This window comes from Fundulus heteroclitus, chromosome 18 (genome assembly GCF_011125445.2).
Source record: "Fundulus heteroclitus isolate FHET01 chromosome 18, MU-UCD_Fhet_4.1, whole genome shotgun sequence".
NCBI classification, from domain to species: Eukaryota; Metazoa; Chordata; class Actinopteri; order Cyprinodontiformes; family Fundulidae; genus Fundulus; species Fundulus heteroclitus.
Genome location: NC_046378.1, coordinates 6762057 through 6778914, shown reverse-complemented (window position 1 = coordinate 6778914; position 16858 = coordinate 6762057). Strand labels below are relative to the sequence as shown.

The following is a 16858-nucleotide window of genomic DNA, read 5'->3' as shown; positions in this document are numbered from 1 at the left end:
TTCAGTAAATACCCGGGTTTTGGGTATATCAAAGTTTCTAGGGTTTATTGTTGTTTCTCTCAACCACTGTCATGGGGCATGGATGGAAGTTTAGTAGGCAAATCGTCTTCATCAAGCAGGAAATACACCCTGCGTGATCTTTGTAACGTTTGTAATGCTAATGGCTGAGATATGAACCCTTTTAAACTCTCAAATCCTTTCAGCTTGATCACAAAAAAAACCTTACAACGAGCCAATTTAAATAATGTCCTATAAGGCATTGTGGGTGTGTTAACAGCTGAAATTGGTCCATTATTAAGATAGAAACAGCCAGAACCACAAATGTATGTCAAAGTCATTATTTATTAAGACAATGTACAAAACTGTTGGTACTGACACAGCAGGTGTAGCAAAGTAAGAAGTGGCACTTTACTAAACGATATACTAGCAGTAGAATAAAAGAGCATCTGCACACCCTTTGGCTGCGCTTGTCAATTTAGAAACTGTGCTCAAAATCGTCTGTAAATAATCTGATTGGTTGTTTTTTTTTTTTCCTTTACATATAGATCCAATGTTTGATGAACTGCAAAATTTAAACACAAGGGGAAACTGATTGTCGGAGAATGCACTACAAAACAATAGATTGGCTTTAGGTGTACAAGGATTTATTTATTTTTTGGTTATTCCTGCTTCTTTTTTTTAGTTGTATTGCATGTACTGCAGCTAGTAGAGAAAGCATGCGGAGTCCTGCAGTGATCACCAGCGTAAACATAAAGGAACCTCAAGGCAGGCTGCTAAGACTAAGGAGCATTATAGGTTGTAGGAAGTTCCTTGGATCTAAAGCAGAAGATTTAAGACGTAAAGGGCCAGTCAGTCATCCAAAGGCTCCTGGAGGATGTCCAGGGTGTCTGAGGCTTCGGGGGGGGGGGCAGAGGACGCTATAGAGGTTGTTGCACATCTGCGTCTCAGAGACTTTAAAGGATCTGTCGAGGTCGGCCATAGCTCATTCCCTCTTGGCTGGCTCCCTTGTTGGATCCCATCTGCAAGCCGATCACATTTTTCCCAGCCTTCAGCTGCTCGTCGCTGAAGTCCCGCTTGTTCTCTTGTGCTTTCCTGCAACATCACATCCAGAAATGTCACACAATTAAAAAAAAAAACAACAAAAACAGGACTCTCTAATGCTTGTACCGTTTATTTTTAATTGGGTGATCAAGTTCGTTTTACTAGACTCACTTGAAGAACCAGTTGGGGTCTCCGTTGTATGTGCCTTCCTCCTTGGTGACGGCCAAGCTGCCTAAAGCCGACAGGGTCCGTTGAACAGCTGCCAGGTCCTTACCTGTACCAGCACATAACGTTTACGTTAAGGGAACCAGGAACCAATCACCAGTACTGTTCTGCCAGCAGCACACAATCCCACACTGACCTTCCCAGAGGTCCACAGTCTGGAACATGTCAGTCTTGGTGACGCCGTACTTCTCCGCAGCGTTGAGGAACTGCGAGATCTGCTCCATTTGTTTGAAAGCCATGGGCGAGCTCTGGATCTTCTTTATCGGCTTCTCTCCAGGAAACAGGCTGTTGATAAGTTCGCTCAGGACCTGGCAGGGCGGCAGGAAGCAAATACAGGTTCACGTTGAGGGACGCTCCGCCGGGAGCCGTTCATCAAACTGGATGGGCACACTCACACATCCATCCTTCAGCCAGGCCTGGAAGCCCAGTTTGCCGGCCTCTGGCCTCCCCACACCGGCGCCACACTGACCGCTGATCCACTGCACCAGGATCAGCTCCAGCTCGGGGTCGTACTTGCTGTCGATCTTATCCTGAACCTGCCGGCTCATGCCGTAGGATGGACCTTTGTTAGCCATGCCAACACCCTGGGAAATGAGAGAGGTGGAGATGATAATGTTGCAACGTCAGCACCCTCACGCTTTGGCTCAATAAATACAGTGGTGTGAATTTCTACATTGCAAGGCCTTTAGCCCAAAGTGGATGTTTAGTGGACGTAAGCAATATATAGCAGTTGTACATCTTAGAGCAGTTTAAATGGAGCCTACAATCCTCGCACCGGTGTGTAACCTCGATAAAGTCAAACATACAGAGGTGGGACCAAGTCATCCTTTTGCAAGTCAAGTAGGTCTGAAGTCGCTCCACCTAAGTCTCGATTCAAGTCCAGTCCAGAAAATGGAATGTGCAATTCCCAAGTCATAAACTTTGGGCTTCAAGTCTGAACAAGTGATTTCACCAATTGTGCAATCCAATGACAGAATACTGATATTCTGCAAACATTTTTATTGGACCTTTGCAGCCCTGCACGGATCTAGCTTTTATAGGAAATGGGTGGATAGTTGTTTTTTTTTAAAAAATCCACAAAGACATTACATTTCCCTGTAAAGATAAACCTTTCTGCCCACTGTACAGCATCTCACCTATCCATCTCTTGTTGAAACGTTATCTTTTCATGGAACATCCATTTTCTGTGACTTTATTGTTATTTTAACGTAGCATTGTATGTACTTATGGTTTTGCCTATATCAAAGAGACATGTCAATGTTTGAGTAAATGCTACAAGAATAATGTAGGGTATACTCCTACTTAATGGAGGAATATATATACATATGACAAGCAAGCGCAAAAGCACTTTGCTAAATCAAAAACGAGCAATTAGAAAAACTAAGCACAATTGGGCATATCTCAGGCCACTAGTCGGAGGCATGCGTTTCTTGGTATGTGCAAATTATACATCAGCTAAAAGTGGATGTCTCACCGCTTGGCTGAGTGGTGCTTTGGTTCAGATTCATGACAGTAATCCACAAGGATATAGTCTGAGTCAAGTGTTTTGTCAATTGAATTTTTGACTTCAGTCCACACCTCCTAGACTTACCTTTGGACCCTCTTTTCACTATGATATGTAATCGCATAGCTCAAAATCCGACAGCACAAACACTGACCACATGCAGGTCAGAAGCGTGGAGATAAGTGTAAATGCTCAGCGCCGTTTGAGTACTTTCTGCTCATCAGTGGCATTCCCAGCATCATGTCTCCCAGTGCACTCCATTCTGCCCTGTCCAGAATCTGCAGGGTGTTCAGGGCAAAATGGTTTACAGTAGGAGCACTACAGAAAATCAGCCATCCCATTGCTGCCCCTTTGCCTTTTAGACACACACATATGCACTCTCTGCTAGCAAATGCAAACTGCCATAAATAATAATAATAAAATCATAGCCTTTTGGGTCAACCAGCCAAGTGCAAAAGGCATATCAGAGTACTGTCACCACCATCCAACCTTTGTTGCCATCTTGATGTCAGGTCACGTCAACTTCCTGTTCCTAGGGAGGTCAAGGAGTTTTAGGACGTTAAAGGTTAATTTGAGGAGATGCAGTGTGTGGCTAGCAGCTCCTCGTACTAGCAGCACCTTTCAGTCACGTTAAGAAACACAATGTAACTTTGGGTTGACATGATCTTTCTAGAGAGCAATCTGAATCTACTACGAGTGGGTGTATAAGAAAAGGCTGTGTCCAAGAACCAGAGTGTACAGAGTTGCCAACTCTCACACTTCTGGAGTGAGACTCAAGCCGTTTCTCCTTTTTCCTCACTCTGTCACTCTGCCCAGATCTCTTTACACACCGCTGTTTGTGATTGCGTAAACTCAGCGGTACTCGGACATCCTGGTGTTGGTACAACTTTCTGAGAAAAACACCATATTCTACTAACTTGCTAACTGCTACTTTTGACCGCTATGCTAGGTCTCTAATGGGTAGCATAAAAAACAAGATAAGAGGTAAGAATGGCTCTAAGTAAATTTGCCCCTTTGGCAATTCGTTGTAACATTTCGTTTCCATCGCCGTTTTGTACTGGCTGACTTCCATTTTGTGCCCCTAGAGTAGACAAACCATTTTGTACATTAGTACTAAACCATAGTGTATCATTTTGTTTTATTGGTCATTAAGTATTTAGATGAATGAATGAATGTAAATATGCTCAAATAACATGTGGGCTATAATTTAATCCAAGTAAGATTTTATGCAACGTTCCAATTTCATAGATTGTGGTTTTGATCTCCGTTGGAGACAGCTGACTCTTCTCAGACATCATTGAACAGACTATAACCCTAGACAGACCCAATTTTATCCGAGTCTCCTCCTGTTGGATAGCTAAATTCATTGGAAGACCATGATTAGATCATAGGAGATTGCTTTAAATCATCGGTTGTCAAAGTGGGTCAACAATGTTAGGGCGGATGTGAACTGATGCAGGTCCTGTGGTAGACAATTGCTTTTAAGAGAAAGTAAAATATGAAATGACCCAAAACTGAAAAAAATATGGAATCAGAGGCAAAAATAAAGCCGCACCTGGTAGGAATCAGTCCGTTTTGGACCATCAAACCATAAGTTTTGCTTAGCTTTGAATAAGGTTCACAAAGTTAAGTAAAGGCACACTGTGTGTTTGAGTTGGTGTGCCAAAGCCATTAATGGAGTCCTGCCCAGAAAGTCCGCAGGGAGCTACCACCAACTCTCCTTAATACTTTTTACTTTCCCTGCCGTGGTTCTCCAAGCCACAAGAAACCAAACACACATGCCGAGCAACACACTCACTTACATAAAGCCACAAGTTTACATACTTTATTCCATCCTCATCTCACTCTTGGTCTTACACGCACACACACACACACACACACACACACACACATATACAGACGTTCATCACCGTTTAATCATTATTACAGAGTAATGTTTGCCTGCTGGGCCCTCCGCTCGTCTTTTTTTCACATTGGCCACCAGTTCTTACCCTCCCAAAGAACTCAGTGGACCACAACTGCAAATAACATTGAGAAAACTCATGGTGGGGGGGGGGGAAATAGAAGCTGTGCTCTCTCCGATTCACATGCACATGAGGCCTGAAAAAGGAAAAAAAGAAAAGAACAGCGAAAAAAAGTATGTGGATTTCATGACGACCGTATGAAGGTTACATAAAATCTTTGGAGGTTATTTGAGTCCACGTCTATTTAGCTGGTATTTATGAGTATCCAGGGACCTGCTGTTATGCTTGGCATCCGGCCTGGGGTCCAATAAGTCAGGACAATCCGCTAAACAAGCTTCTGTGCTGTCTGTCTGCTTATTACGGACAGCGTATGGGAACACTTTCCCCCTGAACATACTTTCAGAACCAAACTTTTTCAAGAACTGCTGCTGCAACAAGTTTAATCTGAGCTGCTGGCGATATACCAATGCTGTTAGAACTAGCTAAATAAACACAGCTGCGTTAACCACTGTTTTAAAGACTACAATGGAGACCAGCTGAATGCGTTTGCTGCTTGTCGGCATGTAAAGGCAGGATGTGTTGCAGTGAATCAGGATTTTCAGTTCATGTCAACAGAACAGTGCAAGATGACAGTCCTGTTGTTTTTAGGACTTTAAAAGTCAAATTAGAAAATCACTTAAAATAATTAAAAAAAAGACGTGCCTTCTCTGGAAAGTCTAAAAGTGCGAGCATCGCAATTATTCCTTCATCCTCTCAGTCCCCACAATTATGCCTCTGTCCTCCTTTTGTTTTTCTGCGCTGTTTCTCTGTCACCATGGTAAACGTGCCTAACGCCAGAACAGGAAACCCGTGCGAGGGCTGTGGCTGCCTGTGGGGACGTGGAGTCATGCAGCTATGGCTGCTCCGCAGTGAACCACCGAAATGAGAATAAAGTCTGAGCAAATTGTCTTGTGGGAACAACAGTCGCTGTAATTGTTTTGTCCCTCACTACGAGTTAGTGGTGGATCAGTGTTGGGTGCAATGCTGCTGCTGATGATGGGATGAATCCAGCTGCTTTTCCCGGCTGAGTGGTTTGCTTGAAGGACGCTGGATGATGAACTGTTGCTTCAGAGCTCCTTCGTAGTTTGGCTCTGGTTTATGGGAGCTGAGCGTAAAAACGGCTGTTTTTCCCCCCCCCCCTGATCTGTCAGACATTTATGAGCACAGTAAGGCCCTTTTCAGAACCTGCTGCCAAGGCCCGCCACGGTTCTGATTATCCTGACAAATTGCATAACTGCTGTTTGTCAGATCTGATGGATTACGTCTGAGTCCGACGCGCCGTCCAAACCCGAGGCCGCGCCGTGCTCGGGTCCTGGGCTTTCTGCTTTGTTTACTGGCTGCTGAAGATTGTCAGAAAAGATAGCCTTATCTGGCTCCTGCTGCTGCTGTTCAGAAGTGCAGGCTGCCCGCTGGCACTTCCTATGCTGCTCCTGGCAGCTCTGAGGGAGCTGCCATTTTTAATCATTTGCTACTTATTATCTTCAGCGCAAATTTCCCAGAGAGCCAGTTAAATGAGGCAGCGTGTGTTTTGTTATGTGCGCCCAAATGCAACGCAGCGGTGAAAGAGACGTTTCCATCTTCCTCAAGTGTCCCTCTTTGTCTTCACACCAGGCATGCATTCATAAACATACGACTCCAAGGACCATGTATGGCATGGGATGATTTGCGTGTGCAAACAGAACCACGTCCGGGTTCCGCAGGCAGAGATATGCAGCGCTGCAGAACGTCTCTCCTGCTGTCCTCCTTGCTTTGCATGGATGATCATGTGGCTGTGCACGGAATAACGTTTCAGGACTAACAATGTAAAGGAGGTTGTGCACATAAAACATGAACTGAGCTCAACAATCTTTGCCGTCTGAGAATCCGTTTCCTGACTGGCTGAAGATGAGAATTATGAAAAAGACCTCAAAACGGCCTGACTGACACCATTTTTCCCCCAAATCTGGTCTCGGGGAGACTCTCTTTCAAGTAAACCAGAAGTAAAGGTATACTCACTGTGTGAGAGGAAAGGTGAGATCTGCGCTGGCTGCTGGTGCGGGGCGTGAGGGACAAGTGTGGATGCTTCACTCAGAGTTTGTATATGCCTCTCAGGGCGGTCCCTCCCAGAAATGCCTGCTTAAAAGGAGGAGAAGGCAATGATGACTTCACTAGTCTACCGAGAGACCGAGTCAGGGTGGAGGAAAGAGGGCGAAAAAAAAGGGAGCGGGGGGGGGGAGGAAAAAAAAGGAAACTTCACCCTTATAAGGCCATGGCCTTTCAGCAGCTCCCTCTCCCTGTCTGCTGTGCCTCTTCTCTTCACGTCAAGCCCAGGCGCCCTGCCTTATTTGGGTAGGCCTCATTCCCATGCAGAGGAGGGAGACAACAGCCAGGGCAGCGTTGGTTTTGGTCAGAGGGAATTCTCCAAATACTTTCGCCACATCGCACATCATTCAAAGAGGCTGCGGGATGGTGGGTTTGCTGGGGCTGGATGGGGAAGGGGAATGCGAAGAAAGCAGAGAAACTGTGGCGAAAAGACAGGAAATCCCGGTCTGTAGCGCAGGAGAAACGATGAGGGCAGGAGTGAGGTGGAGTAATAATGGTTATCATTGATAAAGGAATAGAAAATGCTTTATTCATCCCCCACAGGGGGGGATTCTGTCTGAAATTTAAACACAGAGCTCCATGTAAGTCCAGAGTTGTCACTGAGTGTGTGTGTTTGTGTCCCGCCATCGCTCATGACATTTCCATCACTTCCGTTCCATTACGACTGCCTTTTGGCATGACGCTCCCGTATATGTGTGATCTGGCTTCAGCGGTGCTCACCGGCCCTCAGAGGAAACTTTGGAGCTCCACAGACCCGGCGTTCAACGACAAAACAGACCGACCTTCAAACATTACTTTGTAGCGGTGAGAAGAAAAGATGGTTTTGCTAAATATGCACAGTGTCTCACACCCTCAGTACTCCTTTGACCGTCTCACATTCTGTCAAGTTGCAACCACGCAGTTTCAGCGTGTTTTGTTCAGATTTGATGCGGCTGACCAAACCAAAACGGCACACTAGGACTTTGGAGAACAAAGTAGATCATGAATAGCAAGGGAGAGAGATGTTCTGGAGAAGTTCCATGGTTAAGGTTAGGTTGTGGAACCATATTAAATCCTGCAAATCCATCATCCATCCATCCATCATGTATAACTGTAAGACTGCCAAGATTTTGCCTTTCACCTCTACAGACAAGCTGGAAGAGGACTGCCTTAATAAGAGCAGCGGCCAACATGCTGATCTAAACTGCGGCGGAGCTGCAGAGATCCACAGCTCATGTGGGTGAGACTCCCAGGTCCAAATCTGACTTTTATGCAGCAGTGGCATAAAGGAAAGCTATTGTTTAGATAATGCATCCCTGAGGAATCATAGACATCATATATGTGGACGCCTCGTTGGGCGCGGATTCGTACATCAACGTCACCGCCATATTGTATGTGGCAGAAAGAAGTTAAGTTCTGTTGTAGCGAACGTCGATCAGAGAAGATGCCTCATTCCTGTGCTGCATGGAAATGTACCAACCGTTTTTTTATCTATCTATCTATCTATCTATCTATCTATCTATCTATCTATCTATCTATCTATCTATCTATCTATCTATCTATCTATCTATCTATCTATCTATCTATCTATCTATCTATCTATCTATCTATCTATCTATATGTGTGTGTGTGTGTTATGAAAATAAAAGTAAATTGGTTAAATCTAAACATTGTGGTCTTCATTATTTCATAAAACCGTGTCACATGTGAATCTTTTAAATTCTGGTATAGTCACAGATTAGGAACAGACGTTTTGGGGGAGTATTAAAGAGAAAGTTACTAATATGAGAAAAAAAAGTCCTAGGACAATAAAGTAAAAAAAAAAGACAAAAGTGTTAATATTATGAGAAAAACGTCATATTTTGAGAATTAAGGGAGACATTTCCAGAATAGTCACAGTTTGCAGAACTATTTCAGTCCTGGAGTAATAGGGTTACTCCAGGTTAGATTCTTTTAATTATTTTTATTCTTTACGAGAATAAAGTCAGGAGAATGAAGGCAAAGGGATACGAAAATGAACTCGTAATATTACAAAAATAAAAATGTTACAAATATAAAGTATGTTCGGATATTAAACTCCCTTTCATGCTGTTTAAGTGACTCAGACTAACTGCAGATTTGCCACATTTAACATGGCGGACGCTCTGACGCATCCGCAGCATAGGCAGAACCCGCCCGACGAGGCGTCTACGTATATGATGTCTATGTGAGGAATCATATTTGCCATTTACAAACATGAGGAAGAAGGTGCCTGCATGTGGCAGAAAGCACACTGCACATCACCTTGAGCACAGCATAATCCCCATGAGATGTGATGGTGGGAGCAGCATTATGCTGTGGTGATGCTCTTCTCCAGCAGGGACAGGGGAGCTGAACAGAGCTGATGAGGAGATGGATGGAGCCAGATGGAGCTAGACACAGGGCAATCCAGGAAGAGGCTGCAAGAGCCTTCAGACCGGCACACAAGTTCACCTTACAAGAGGACAATGACCCTCAGTATATAGGAAAGTGGAGCCAGAGCTACAACAGGATATTTTACATTTAAAATATTCTAACTATATTCATCTATTATTGTGGCCCAGTCAAAGCCCAGACCTAAATCCAATCGAAAATCTACGACTTGAGAAACCGATACACAGAACAGAAGCCCTTCATCCAGTCAGACTGAGCGGCTCTGTCTGTTTTGCAAAGACAAATGGGCAAAAAGGTTCAGCCTAGAGGAGTAAAGCTGATAGGGAGCTGCCCCTAAAGACCTGCAGCTGTTACTGCAGCAAACGGGGGATTCTGCAAAGTAGCAAACTTTGCCACGTGTTGCAGATTCTTTTATATCAGAAAATCCCAATATAACAGTGAAGGTTCCAGTTGCAATGCTACTTATGCTAGCATCTCTTGCAGGTAAAAGGAAATAAAGAGCAGTGCGTCCCTCTCTTGCTCTGTCAGGATCGGGTTTTATGTGCCTCTTGTCATCTTCTCCTTTAGTCCTGCTCTCAGCAGCTGTAAAAAGAGAAAAGCCCGATGTTCTTGTCTCTCAAGATCTTTTATGGGATGGGTTTTCCTTTTAGTGCAGCTGATTCTGATGAGGGACTGAAGCAAATTTAAACACAGCAGCAGTTTTCAATGTCTAACATTCATGAAAACGCGAATTGTGTTTGCAAGCAGTAGGAGCCCTACAATAGCAAAGTCATGTTTAACATCAACAAAATGGAAGTTGTTAAGTACAAGACACTTTCTTTAAGCCTCCAGTTTTGTCTTATTTGTGCACAGGTATGCCATCTAAATGTTTTTTCACTGAAGGCTCGCCCTTTGATATCAGACAAAACATGTTTTATGCTGATGTGAAACCATGCTGGCCCGGGGACTACTCTTAGGAGGAAAAAAGCAGGTCACTGGATTATACTGGAAACTACTTACAGCAGCTAAGTTACCGGATCAGAAAGTTGGCTGAGGATCCTCACAGGAAAAGGGGAACTAAAAGTAAGTAAAGCCTTATTGAAATGAATGTATTTGTCCTTGATTTTAGAGTTTTTCCAAAAAAGTTAAAAAACAAAACAAATGGACTTTTTTTCAAAGTTTGAAGACGTTTTGCTTCCTATCCAGAAAGCTATCTCAATTCAAAAAGCCTGGAGTAGTGTGGAGTTCCAAGCTTTATAGTTGTTGTTTTTTTTTTTTTACTTTTTTAGAACAATTGATCTCCATCATCTTACTTCAAATGCAGTAGATCTAATTGTCTTATTTTCGGGGCAAAAATACTCATTCCAATCTTATTTACCTGCTCAAATTAAGGGCAAAAACACTCATTAAAAGGACATTTTGGTTACGTTTAGTTCCCTCTTTGCAGTGCTGGGGTAACTGAAAGGGATGACTGCAGATAAGGTGCACCATAACATGGATGAATAGGATGGCTGTATTAATCCTCCATAAGTAGATTGCCTTATTGATTGATACAGTGATACTTGTTTTATTTAGCCAGCCATTACTACTATAGCAGACCACTATATTTCATCTGAAGCTGATAGGTATGACATTTGTAGATCGAAGTAACACCAATATGGACACTAATTAGGAGTTTTTGATACCACTGGACTGACACATCCAAATCCTTACAGTATGTAACCTCCTCCTATATCACATGTGCGTTAAAGCGCATATTACGGTGTAGTTACAGCGTTTTTACTGTTGACTACAGGATCAGCGTCAGGCCCCGCTGCCATCAGCTCTACATAGATGAGCTGGATAAACCTGTGCCTGCTGCCAGATTGTATACATGGGCCGCACGTGGATGTCTGCCCAGACAACCTTTTGTTACACCCGGATGAACAGAATGTCGTGATTTGTTTTTTTACACAGCCTTTCAGCATTGTTCTGGGCCTTTATTCAAAAACAAAAGAAGAAAAAAAAACACACACACACATAACTAGAGCAGAGGTTCTTCGGCTACAGGACAAATCTGACAGTAGATCACAGACCTGGTGGGGTCATAATTAGATTTGTTTATTTATTCAATCTCTTAGTTGCGTGAAGAGAAGCGGATTTCCAACGACCCCTCGATGATCCTGCCGGGATGCTCACTCGGTGTATGGGTACACGATGTGACCGGTGAATATATTGTAGTCCATGTTTGTGCACAGCTTTCTCCCGGACAGCAGCTCCAGATAGACCTGGTCGCCTCGCTGCATCTCCATCACCACAACCTGAGATCAGAGAAGTACGTACCGACACATTTCACACAGGTCAGCAAAAAATAAATAAATAGAGAGCACAACCTTTGTGCCTTTTGGTTTTAACATGCTGCTCCAGTCTGACCTGAGTGGCGCTGTCCTCGGCGTCCTCCCGGTTGTTCTCCCACACGCCGGCCCCCACCTTGCCGTTCTTCATGAGCTGGACCTGCACACGCGCAGTGACCACAAGCAGCTCAGCCAAGATGCTGGGGCTGGAAATGTGCGTTTTTTAAAAATCAAGGCGTACCTTGTGGTAGAGGCGTCCACCCTCTGGGACGGAGGAGAAGGTGGTGAAGGAGAACATGTAAACACCGGGACAAGTGGCGGTGAAGACACCTGCAGGAAGAGGCAAAGTGTGTTATTGCGATCTGCCATGGTTGAGTGGACTACAGCTTCTCGGCGTGCTCATTACCCAGTGAGGGGTTGTATCCGTTGCCAGAGTTGAGCGTCACTTTGGACAAAGGGATCGGCACGTTGGTGTTGAAAGGACCAAAGCAACGCTCAGTGGATCCGGGAATTAGGGCGGCCATATTTGGATCCATGGTGGCCTTGAAGGAAACCTTGAAACCATCTGAGAAGAGACATCCCAGCCTCGTCAGCCGCCACGCATTGATGGCCAAATATGATGTTTGTTTACTGTAAGCGCACGCGGACCTGATAGCGCGTTGACTCTGCTACTCAGGGATGTGGTTTTCTCCCACAAACACTTTATCCTTTTGAAGCTCTCTTCTTCTACTTGGTACATCTCACTGGCCGCGCAGCAGCAGCCCCGTTGGCGCGAGAACGGACAGTCGCAGTCCCACTTACTGCAGGTTGCAGAGCCATCCCACTGAACTGCAACCAAAGAGACAGGCAAGGGGAAAAACAGGGCGAGTCACCATGTGAATCAGGAGGCTGATGATGGGCATCATCACATTTGCACAACTAGCTCTGCGCTACTGATGGATCAGGTTTTAAGTGCTTTTTTTTTTTAAAGAGCGCTTTTCATGCAATGACGCATAATGTGAAGTGTCTGTCAAAAAAATAAATAAAACATAAAACAATTATGCAAACTATGATCAACGATGACACCAGGAAATGCTACACTATAAGTAAAAATGACAAGACCGCTGGAATGAAACGTCACATTAGAAAGTAGACCTGAAGAAACTGCGGGAATCGTAAAAGAGACATATATGAGCAATATATAGTCATTAAAATTCTGATGGCCAAAATACTAAAAAAATTACTCTACCATAAGAGAAGTAAAAAAGGGATAAATGAAATCATGTTCTATTCACAAGGACATCTAAAACAGTTGTAGATGTCTACAATCTGATTAAACGATACATAACATTCAACGCACTGGAATAGAATTACTTAAAAATGACTTAAACATAGCTTAGAATGTGGTATTTACAGAAATGGATCATATAAAACAAAAGTTAGGCTAAAGTCAGGCAAAGAATCTAAAGATGTGCTTTTTTCATAGACGTTTAAGAAAGGTTTGCATCGTTGTTGCAGAAGTTCACAATAGGGAGCAAAGCAGCGAACATGTTGACATGTGGATGGGCAGAAAATGAGATGAACCCCCGATGACGGCTTGTGGCTTACGTGCGTCCTGTTTGAGAACGTCCATGGCGGAGGACAGCGCCTGGACGCGTCCACAGAGAAACAGCGACCCCAACAGGAGCACCAGTGGTAATACACCCATCTGAGAAAAAGGGAAAGAAGCAGCTCTACGTTTGGATCTTACGCAGAAGTACGCAGAGGTAACATGAACATGTTCTAACAATAAATAAATAAATAAATAAATAAATAAATAAATAAATAAATAAATAAATAACACATTGACCTTTTCACTTTTGGTCTGAAATGTGAGCTTTTTGTTCACATTGTGGGCAGGTACAACATGGGCTGGACAATAATTCAATAACAACATATATCAATTGATAGACTTTGGGTTCAATAGAAAAAAAAGGGAGTTAATAAAAAGTTAAATAGAAGAATAGTTTTCCTTCCTTTTGCATTCTAGCCTATCATGTAGGCTAATACTTCGGTCATTAGATCATCCCAGTCCGTCATAAACTCTGACCCAAAGTTGGGTTAAATCAACTGTACCAGGAGTACGTTTCAGTTGCTGTATGTCTTCTGCACAGGAATCTGACATGGCAACCCAACACACCATATACACTCCATATATTTGTTCAGTCTTTCATAAAGGGAGCCCATTAAAGGATTAAGGTAGCACTTTATAATAACCACACCTTATTGATTTCTAATCCTTCACTTAGGGACCAGATGGAAAAATGGAACAATAAACAGTTTACGGTGTGCAAAAAGTAAACATTCAAAGCTGATTTACATCAATATGTTACTTTTCATGCAAACTACACATTCACACACTAACTCATAAGAAACTCATAATCATAAATTATAAGAAAACATATCCCCATAGGCTCCAGATATGCTTTATTTTGTCTCTAAATTGATTCGTAGTGGTTATTGTTTATATTAAGCACTGGTCAACCTGTAATGGCTGTAACAGTGAGCGGAGCTTTTTGCAGAGATGAAAATGTTAAACTTACTGTTGTGTAAAGTCGCTCCCTCTTCCTGTTCTGAAAGGCTGTGTCGGGTTCGGGTGAGTTTGTAAAAGTGAGAGTTTAAAGCAGGGCAAGTGTTTTAGCCTCTTATTGATGAGCTGAAGGAGATCCACCCCACAAGGTGGCGACTGGCAGTGGCCCCTCCCTCCTCCTCCTCCTCCTCCTCCTCCTCACATGTAAATAAAAACATACTGTAAATGAAATCCTGTATGCTTGTCTTCTCCTCACAATGACAGACATCTTTATCCATCCATTTTTTTTGTTCCTTTGGTGTAAAAGAACAACAATCACCCGTGCTTGGACCACAACGCCCTTTATCAGGACATCGGTCTTTTCATAAGGTGCTGCGATCTGTTGTTAAGAAATCTAAGAAGTCTGCAGAGAAACATTTATCTGCTGATCGGCCTGAAAATGGCAACTATGTCACCTGATCCTTTGTTATTCCCACAGCTGCTTTCTGCACAGAACCAGACACTGATTAATCTCTTATTGTTAGCTTATTGTTGGTGGGGACATGTGATATGTGCAAGGCACACTCCATATTCATGTGAATGAAATGATCTTGTGTTTTTATACAGTGAAAAAACATCCAAAGCCATTCATTCATTAGGTGTTACTACAGGTTTTCGCTTTCCTAAGAAAATGTCAAGGAGAGCCAAGTGTGATAGAAAAGTACGAGGAAAACGAACAATGAAGCTGTGAGACACCTTAAACTCGTCTCAGATCACAGGCCCTGATATGTTCTGGTTGCTCCAGATTAATATTTGTTTTGTCCTGCTCTCCATACCCTCTCCTCACGTTTTGTCTCCTCACGAGCACGATCCTTAAAGCACTTTATCGGGATTTCATGGAGGAGACAAACACAATGTAGCCCGTTGATTGGGAAGTGAATGAGAAAGGATGCGTGGGATTATCAACCTGTTTTTACAAAGAATTAATGTACTTTTAAGCTCAAATCCTGATGTTCCCAATTTCCACGTTGACTTTAGAGGCCCCCTAAAACGGCCCAGCTTGGTCAGGTTTGGATTCAATCCAAAGGATCTGAAATAACATAAGCAAAGATCTAAATTAGGATAAAAAAGATGACAAAGGTCAACAGTTGTTGTCGCTCTTTTAACAACAGGGAGTTTCCTTTTAGTGCCGTTAAAGAAGCTTGTTCTTTCCTTTTGGGGACAGCGCCATTGTCCGTTGTGTTTGTTCGCTGCTTGATTCCCACATCAGCTGACCCGCTTCTTCATTGTCCTCCTCGGCTCTTATCGACTAGATGGAGGCCAGGACGTATTGGGTGTTTTGATGTTGGCTTTTGCACACCTCTTCACAAAACAAGTGATTCACGTAACAGCCTGCTGTAAAGCTGACCTGTTCTTTCCTCACCTGGGATCGGATGAGATGTCGAACCCCAGAGCCACAACGTTTTTTGGTCCATCTGAGATGCTTTTCATGGGGATGTTTGACATTTTGCAGTTGGGTGGAATCGATCCCTTTCTGAGGTATGAGCACTCGCTCGTTTTTAAAACCACCCAACAATAGTTAAAAAGGGAAAAACAATTGGATTATATTGTATAGATTGAACCACAATGCTCCTTTTGGACTGAATGGGGAGATGTTTAATGTTACAACACACGCAACCCTTTCATAGTTACATACTGTAAACCTATTCTAGGTTCTTTATTGAGGCAGGAAGACAAACAGGATGAGATGTGCCCACATGTAAGTAAAAGGGAAGCTTCTTCAGCTTCTAACTTTCACTGATCTCAGTTTAGCCGTACGTCGCACACCTGAGCCCTATGACTATTTTCCCTTTCTTCACACTTTGCCAATCGGAGGCTAAAGAATCCAGATTTAGATGAAGGGGTTACAAGCTGAACTTCAAGTATTTTCTGCCAGTATTTTTGAATACAAAAGCGGTTCAAACGTCTTCATCTGAAAACAGAAGATGTATGGCAGAGCTGCAATCCCGAATGCGTTCACACCTGCCCATCAGATTAAAGGTTTACGGTAATCTTTTAATTTATATATTAACATATTTCTTCTGACTGGAAGAAATATGTTAACAATCCCGACTTAAATCTGATAGAGAATCTATGGAGGGAAGTACAAATTAGAGTGATGGCAAAGAGCTCATCACCAAAGATACATTTTCAAAATACTAGTGCAAACCTGCAAAATGCTGATCAGCTGTTAAGGTTAAAAAGAGGAGGGGGGCGGGGGGGGGGGGTTCAATTGCTACAATACACCAACTTTTCAATTTATTATTTAGAAAGTTATAAATAAGTTACAACACAGAATCAGAATCAGACATACTTTAATAATCCCAGGGGGAAATTGCTGTTTCAGTACCATCACCATTACATAAACAAACATTTCAGGGGGGAGACGGTTCACTGAGGCCGTGCAGCCAAGGACAACACTGTCAACAAGGCGCTGCCCTTATCTGTAGAAGGAAGATTACAACAACATGGGGAAAAAGGGATGGAGAAAAAATAGGCAGCTGTTTGCCAATTTATGCTCTCACCAATAAAGAGTCAAACAACCGACAAAAAAAACCCCTCATAGCACAAAAAGCACAAATAACACAAGACACATATATGCAGAAGGTAAACATTTGAGACCCGTCGCGTGTAGGTAAGTTCATCAGTTTTATGAGCATCAGTTATGTGTGTCTGTTTGGGTGAAAGTGTTTATATTTCCGTGAACACTCTCCAGAGGCCATTGTCCTTGATG

The 16858-nt window shown here is 43.2% G+C and overlaps 2 protein-coding genes across 3 annotated transcripts; both read right to left on the bottom strand.

The window, feature by feature from the left end:
- Positions 1-322: 322 nt before the first annotated feature.
- tagln (transgelin) lies at positions 323-6904 on the bottom strand. 2 transcript variants are annotated; one of them, XM_012872651.3, is made up of 6 exons: positions 6769-6904; positions 3260-3302; positions 1662-1850; positions 1403-1574; positions 1213-1315; positions 323-1092 (listed from the first exon to the last, which is right to left on the bottom strand). In XM_012872651.3, exons 2-6 carry the CDS (start codon positions 3269-3271, stop codon positions 954-956), a joined length of 615 nt encoding a protein of 204 aa, XP_012728105.1. In that variant the 5' UTR covers positions 3272-3302; positions 6769-6904; the 3' UTR covers positions 323-953. The 2 variants fall into 2 exon arrangements, with proteins under 2 accessions (XP_012728105.1, XP_012728106.1); XM_012872652.3 differs by lacking the exon at positions 3260-3302 and having other exon boundaries at positions 6769-6903.
- A 4400-nt stretch (positions 6905-11304) lies between these two features.
- cbln18 (cerebellin 18) lies at positions 11305-14215 on the bottom strand. Its single transcript, XM_012872605.3, has 7 exons — positions 14120-14215; positions 13146-13245; positions 12207-12386; positions 11965-12123; positions 11800-11888; positions 11638-11718; positions 11305-11525 (listed from the first exon to the last, which is right to left on the bottom strand). The coding sequence occupies exons 2-7, from the start codon at positions 13243-13245 to the stop codon at positions 11400-11402; spliced, it is 735 nt and encodes a 244-aa protein (XP_012728059.2). The 5' UTR covers positions 14120-14215; the 3' UTR covers positions 11305-11399.
- Between the last annotated feature and the right edge of the window lie 2643 nt (positions 14216-16858).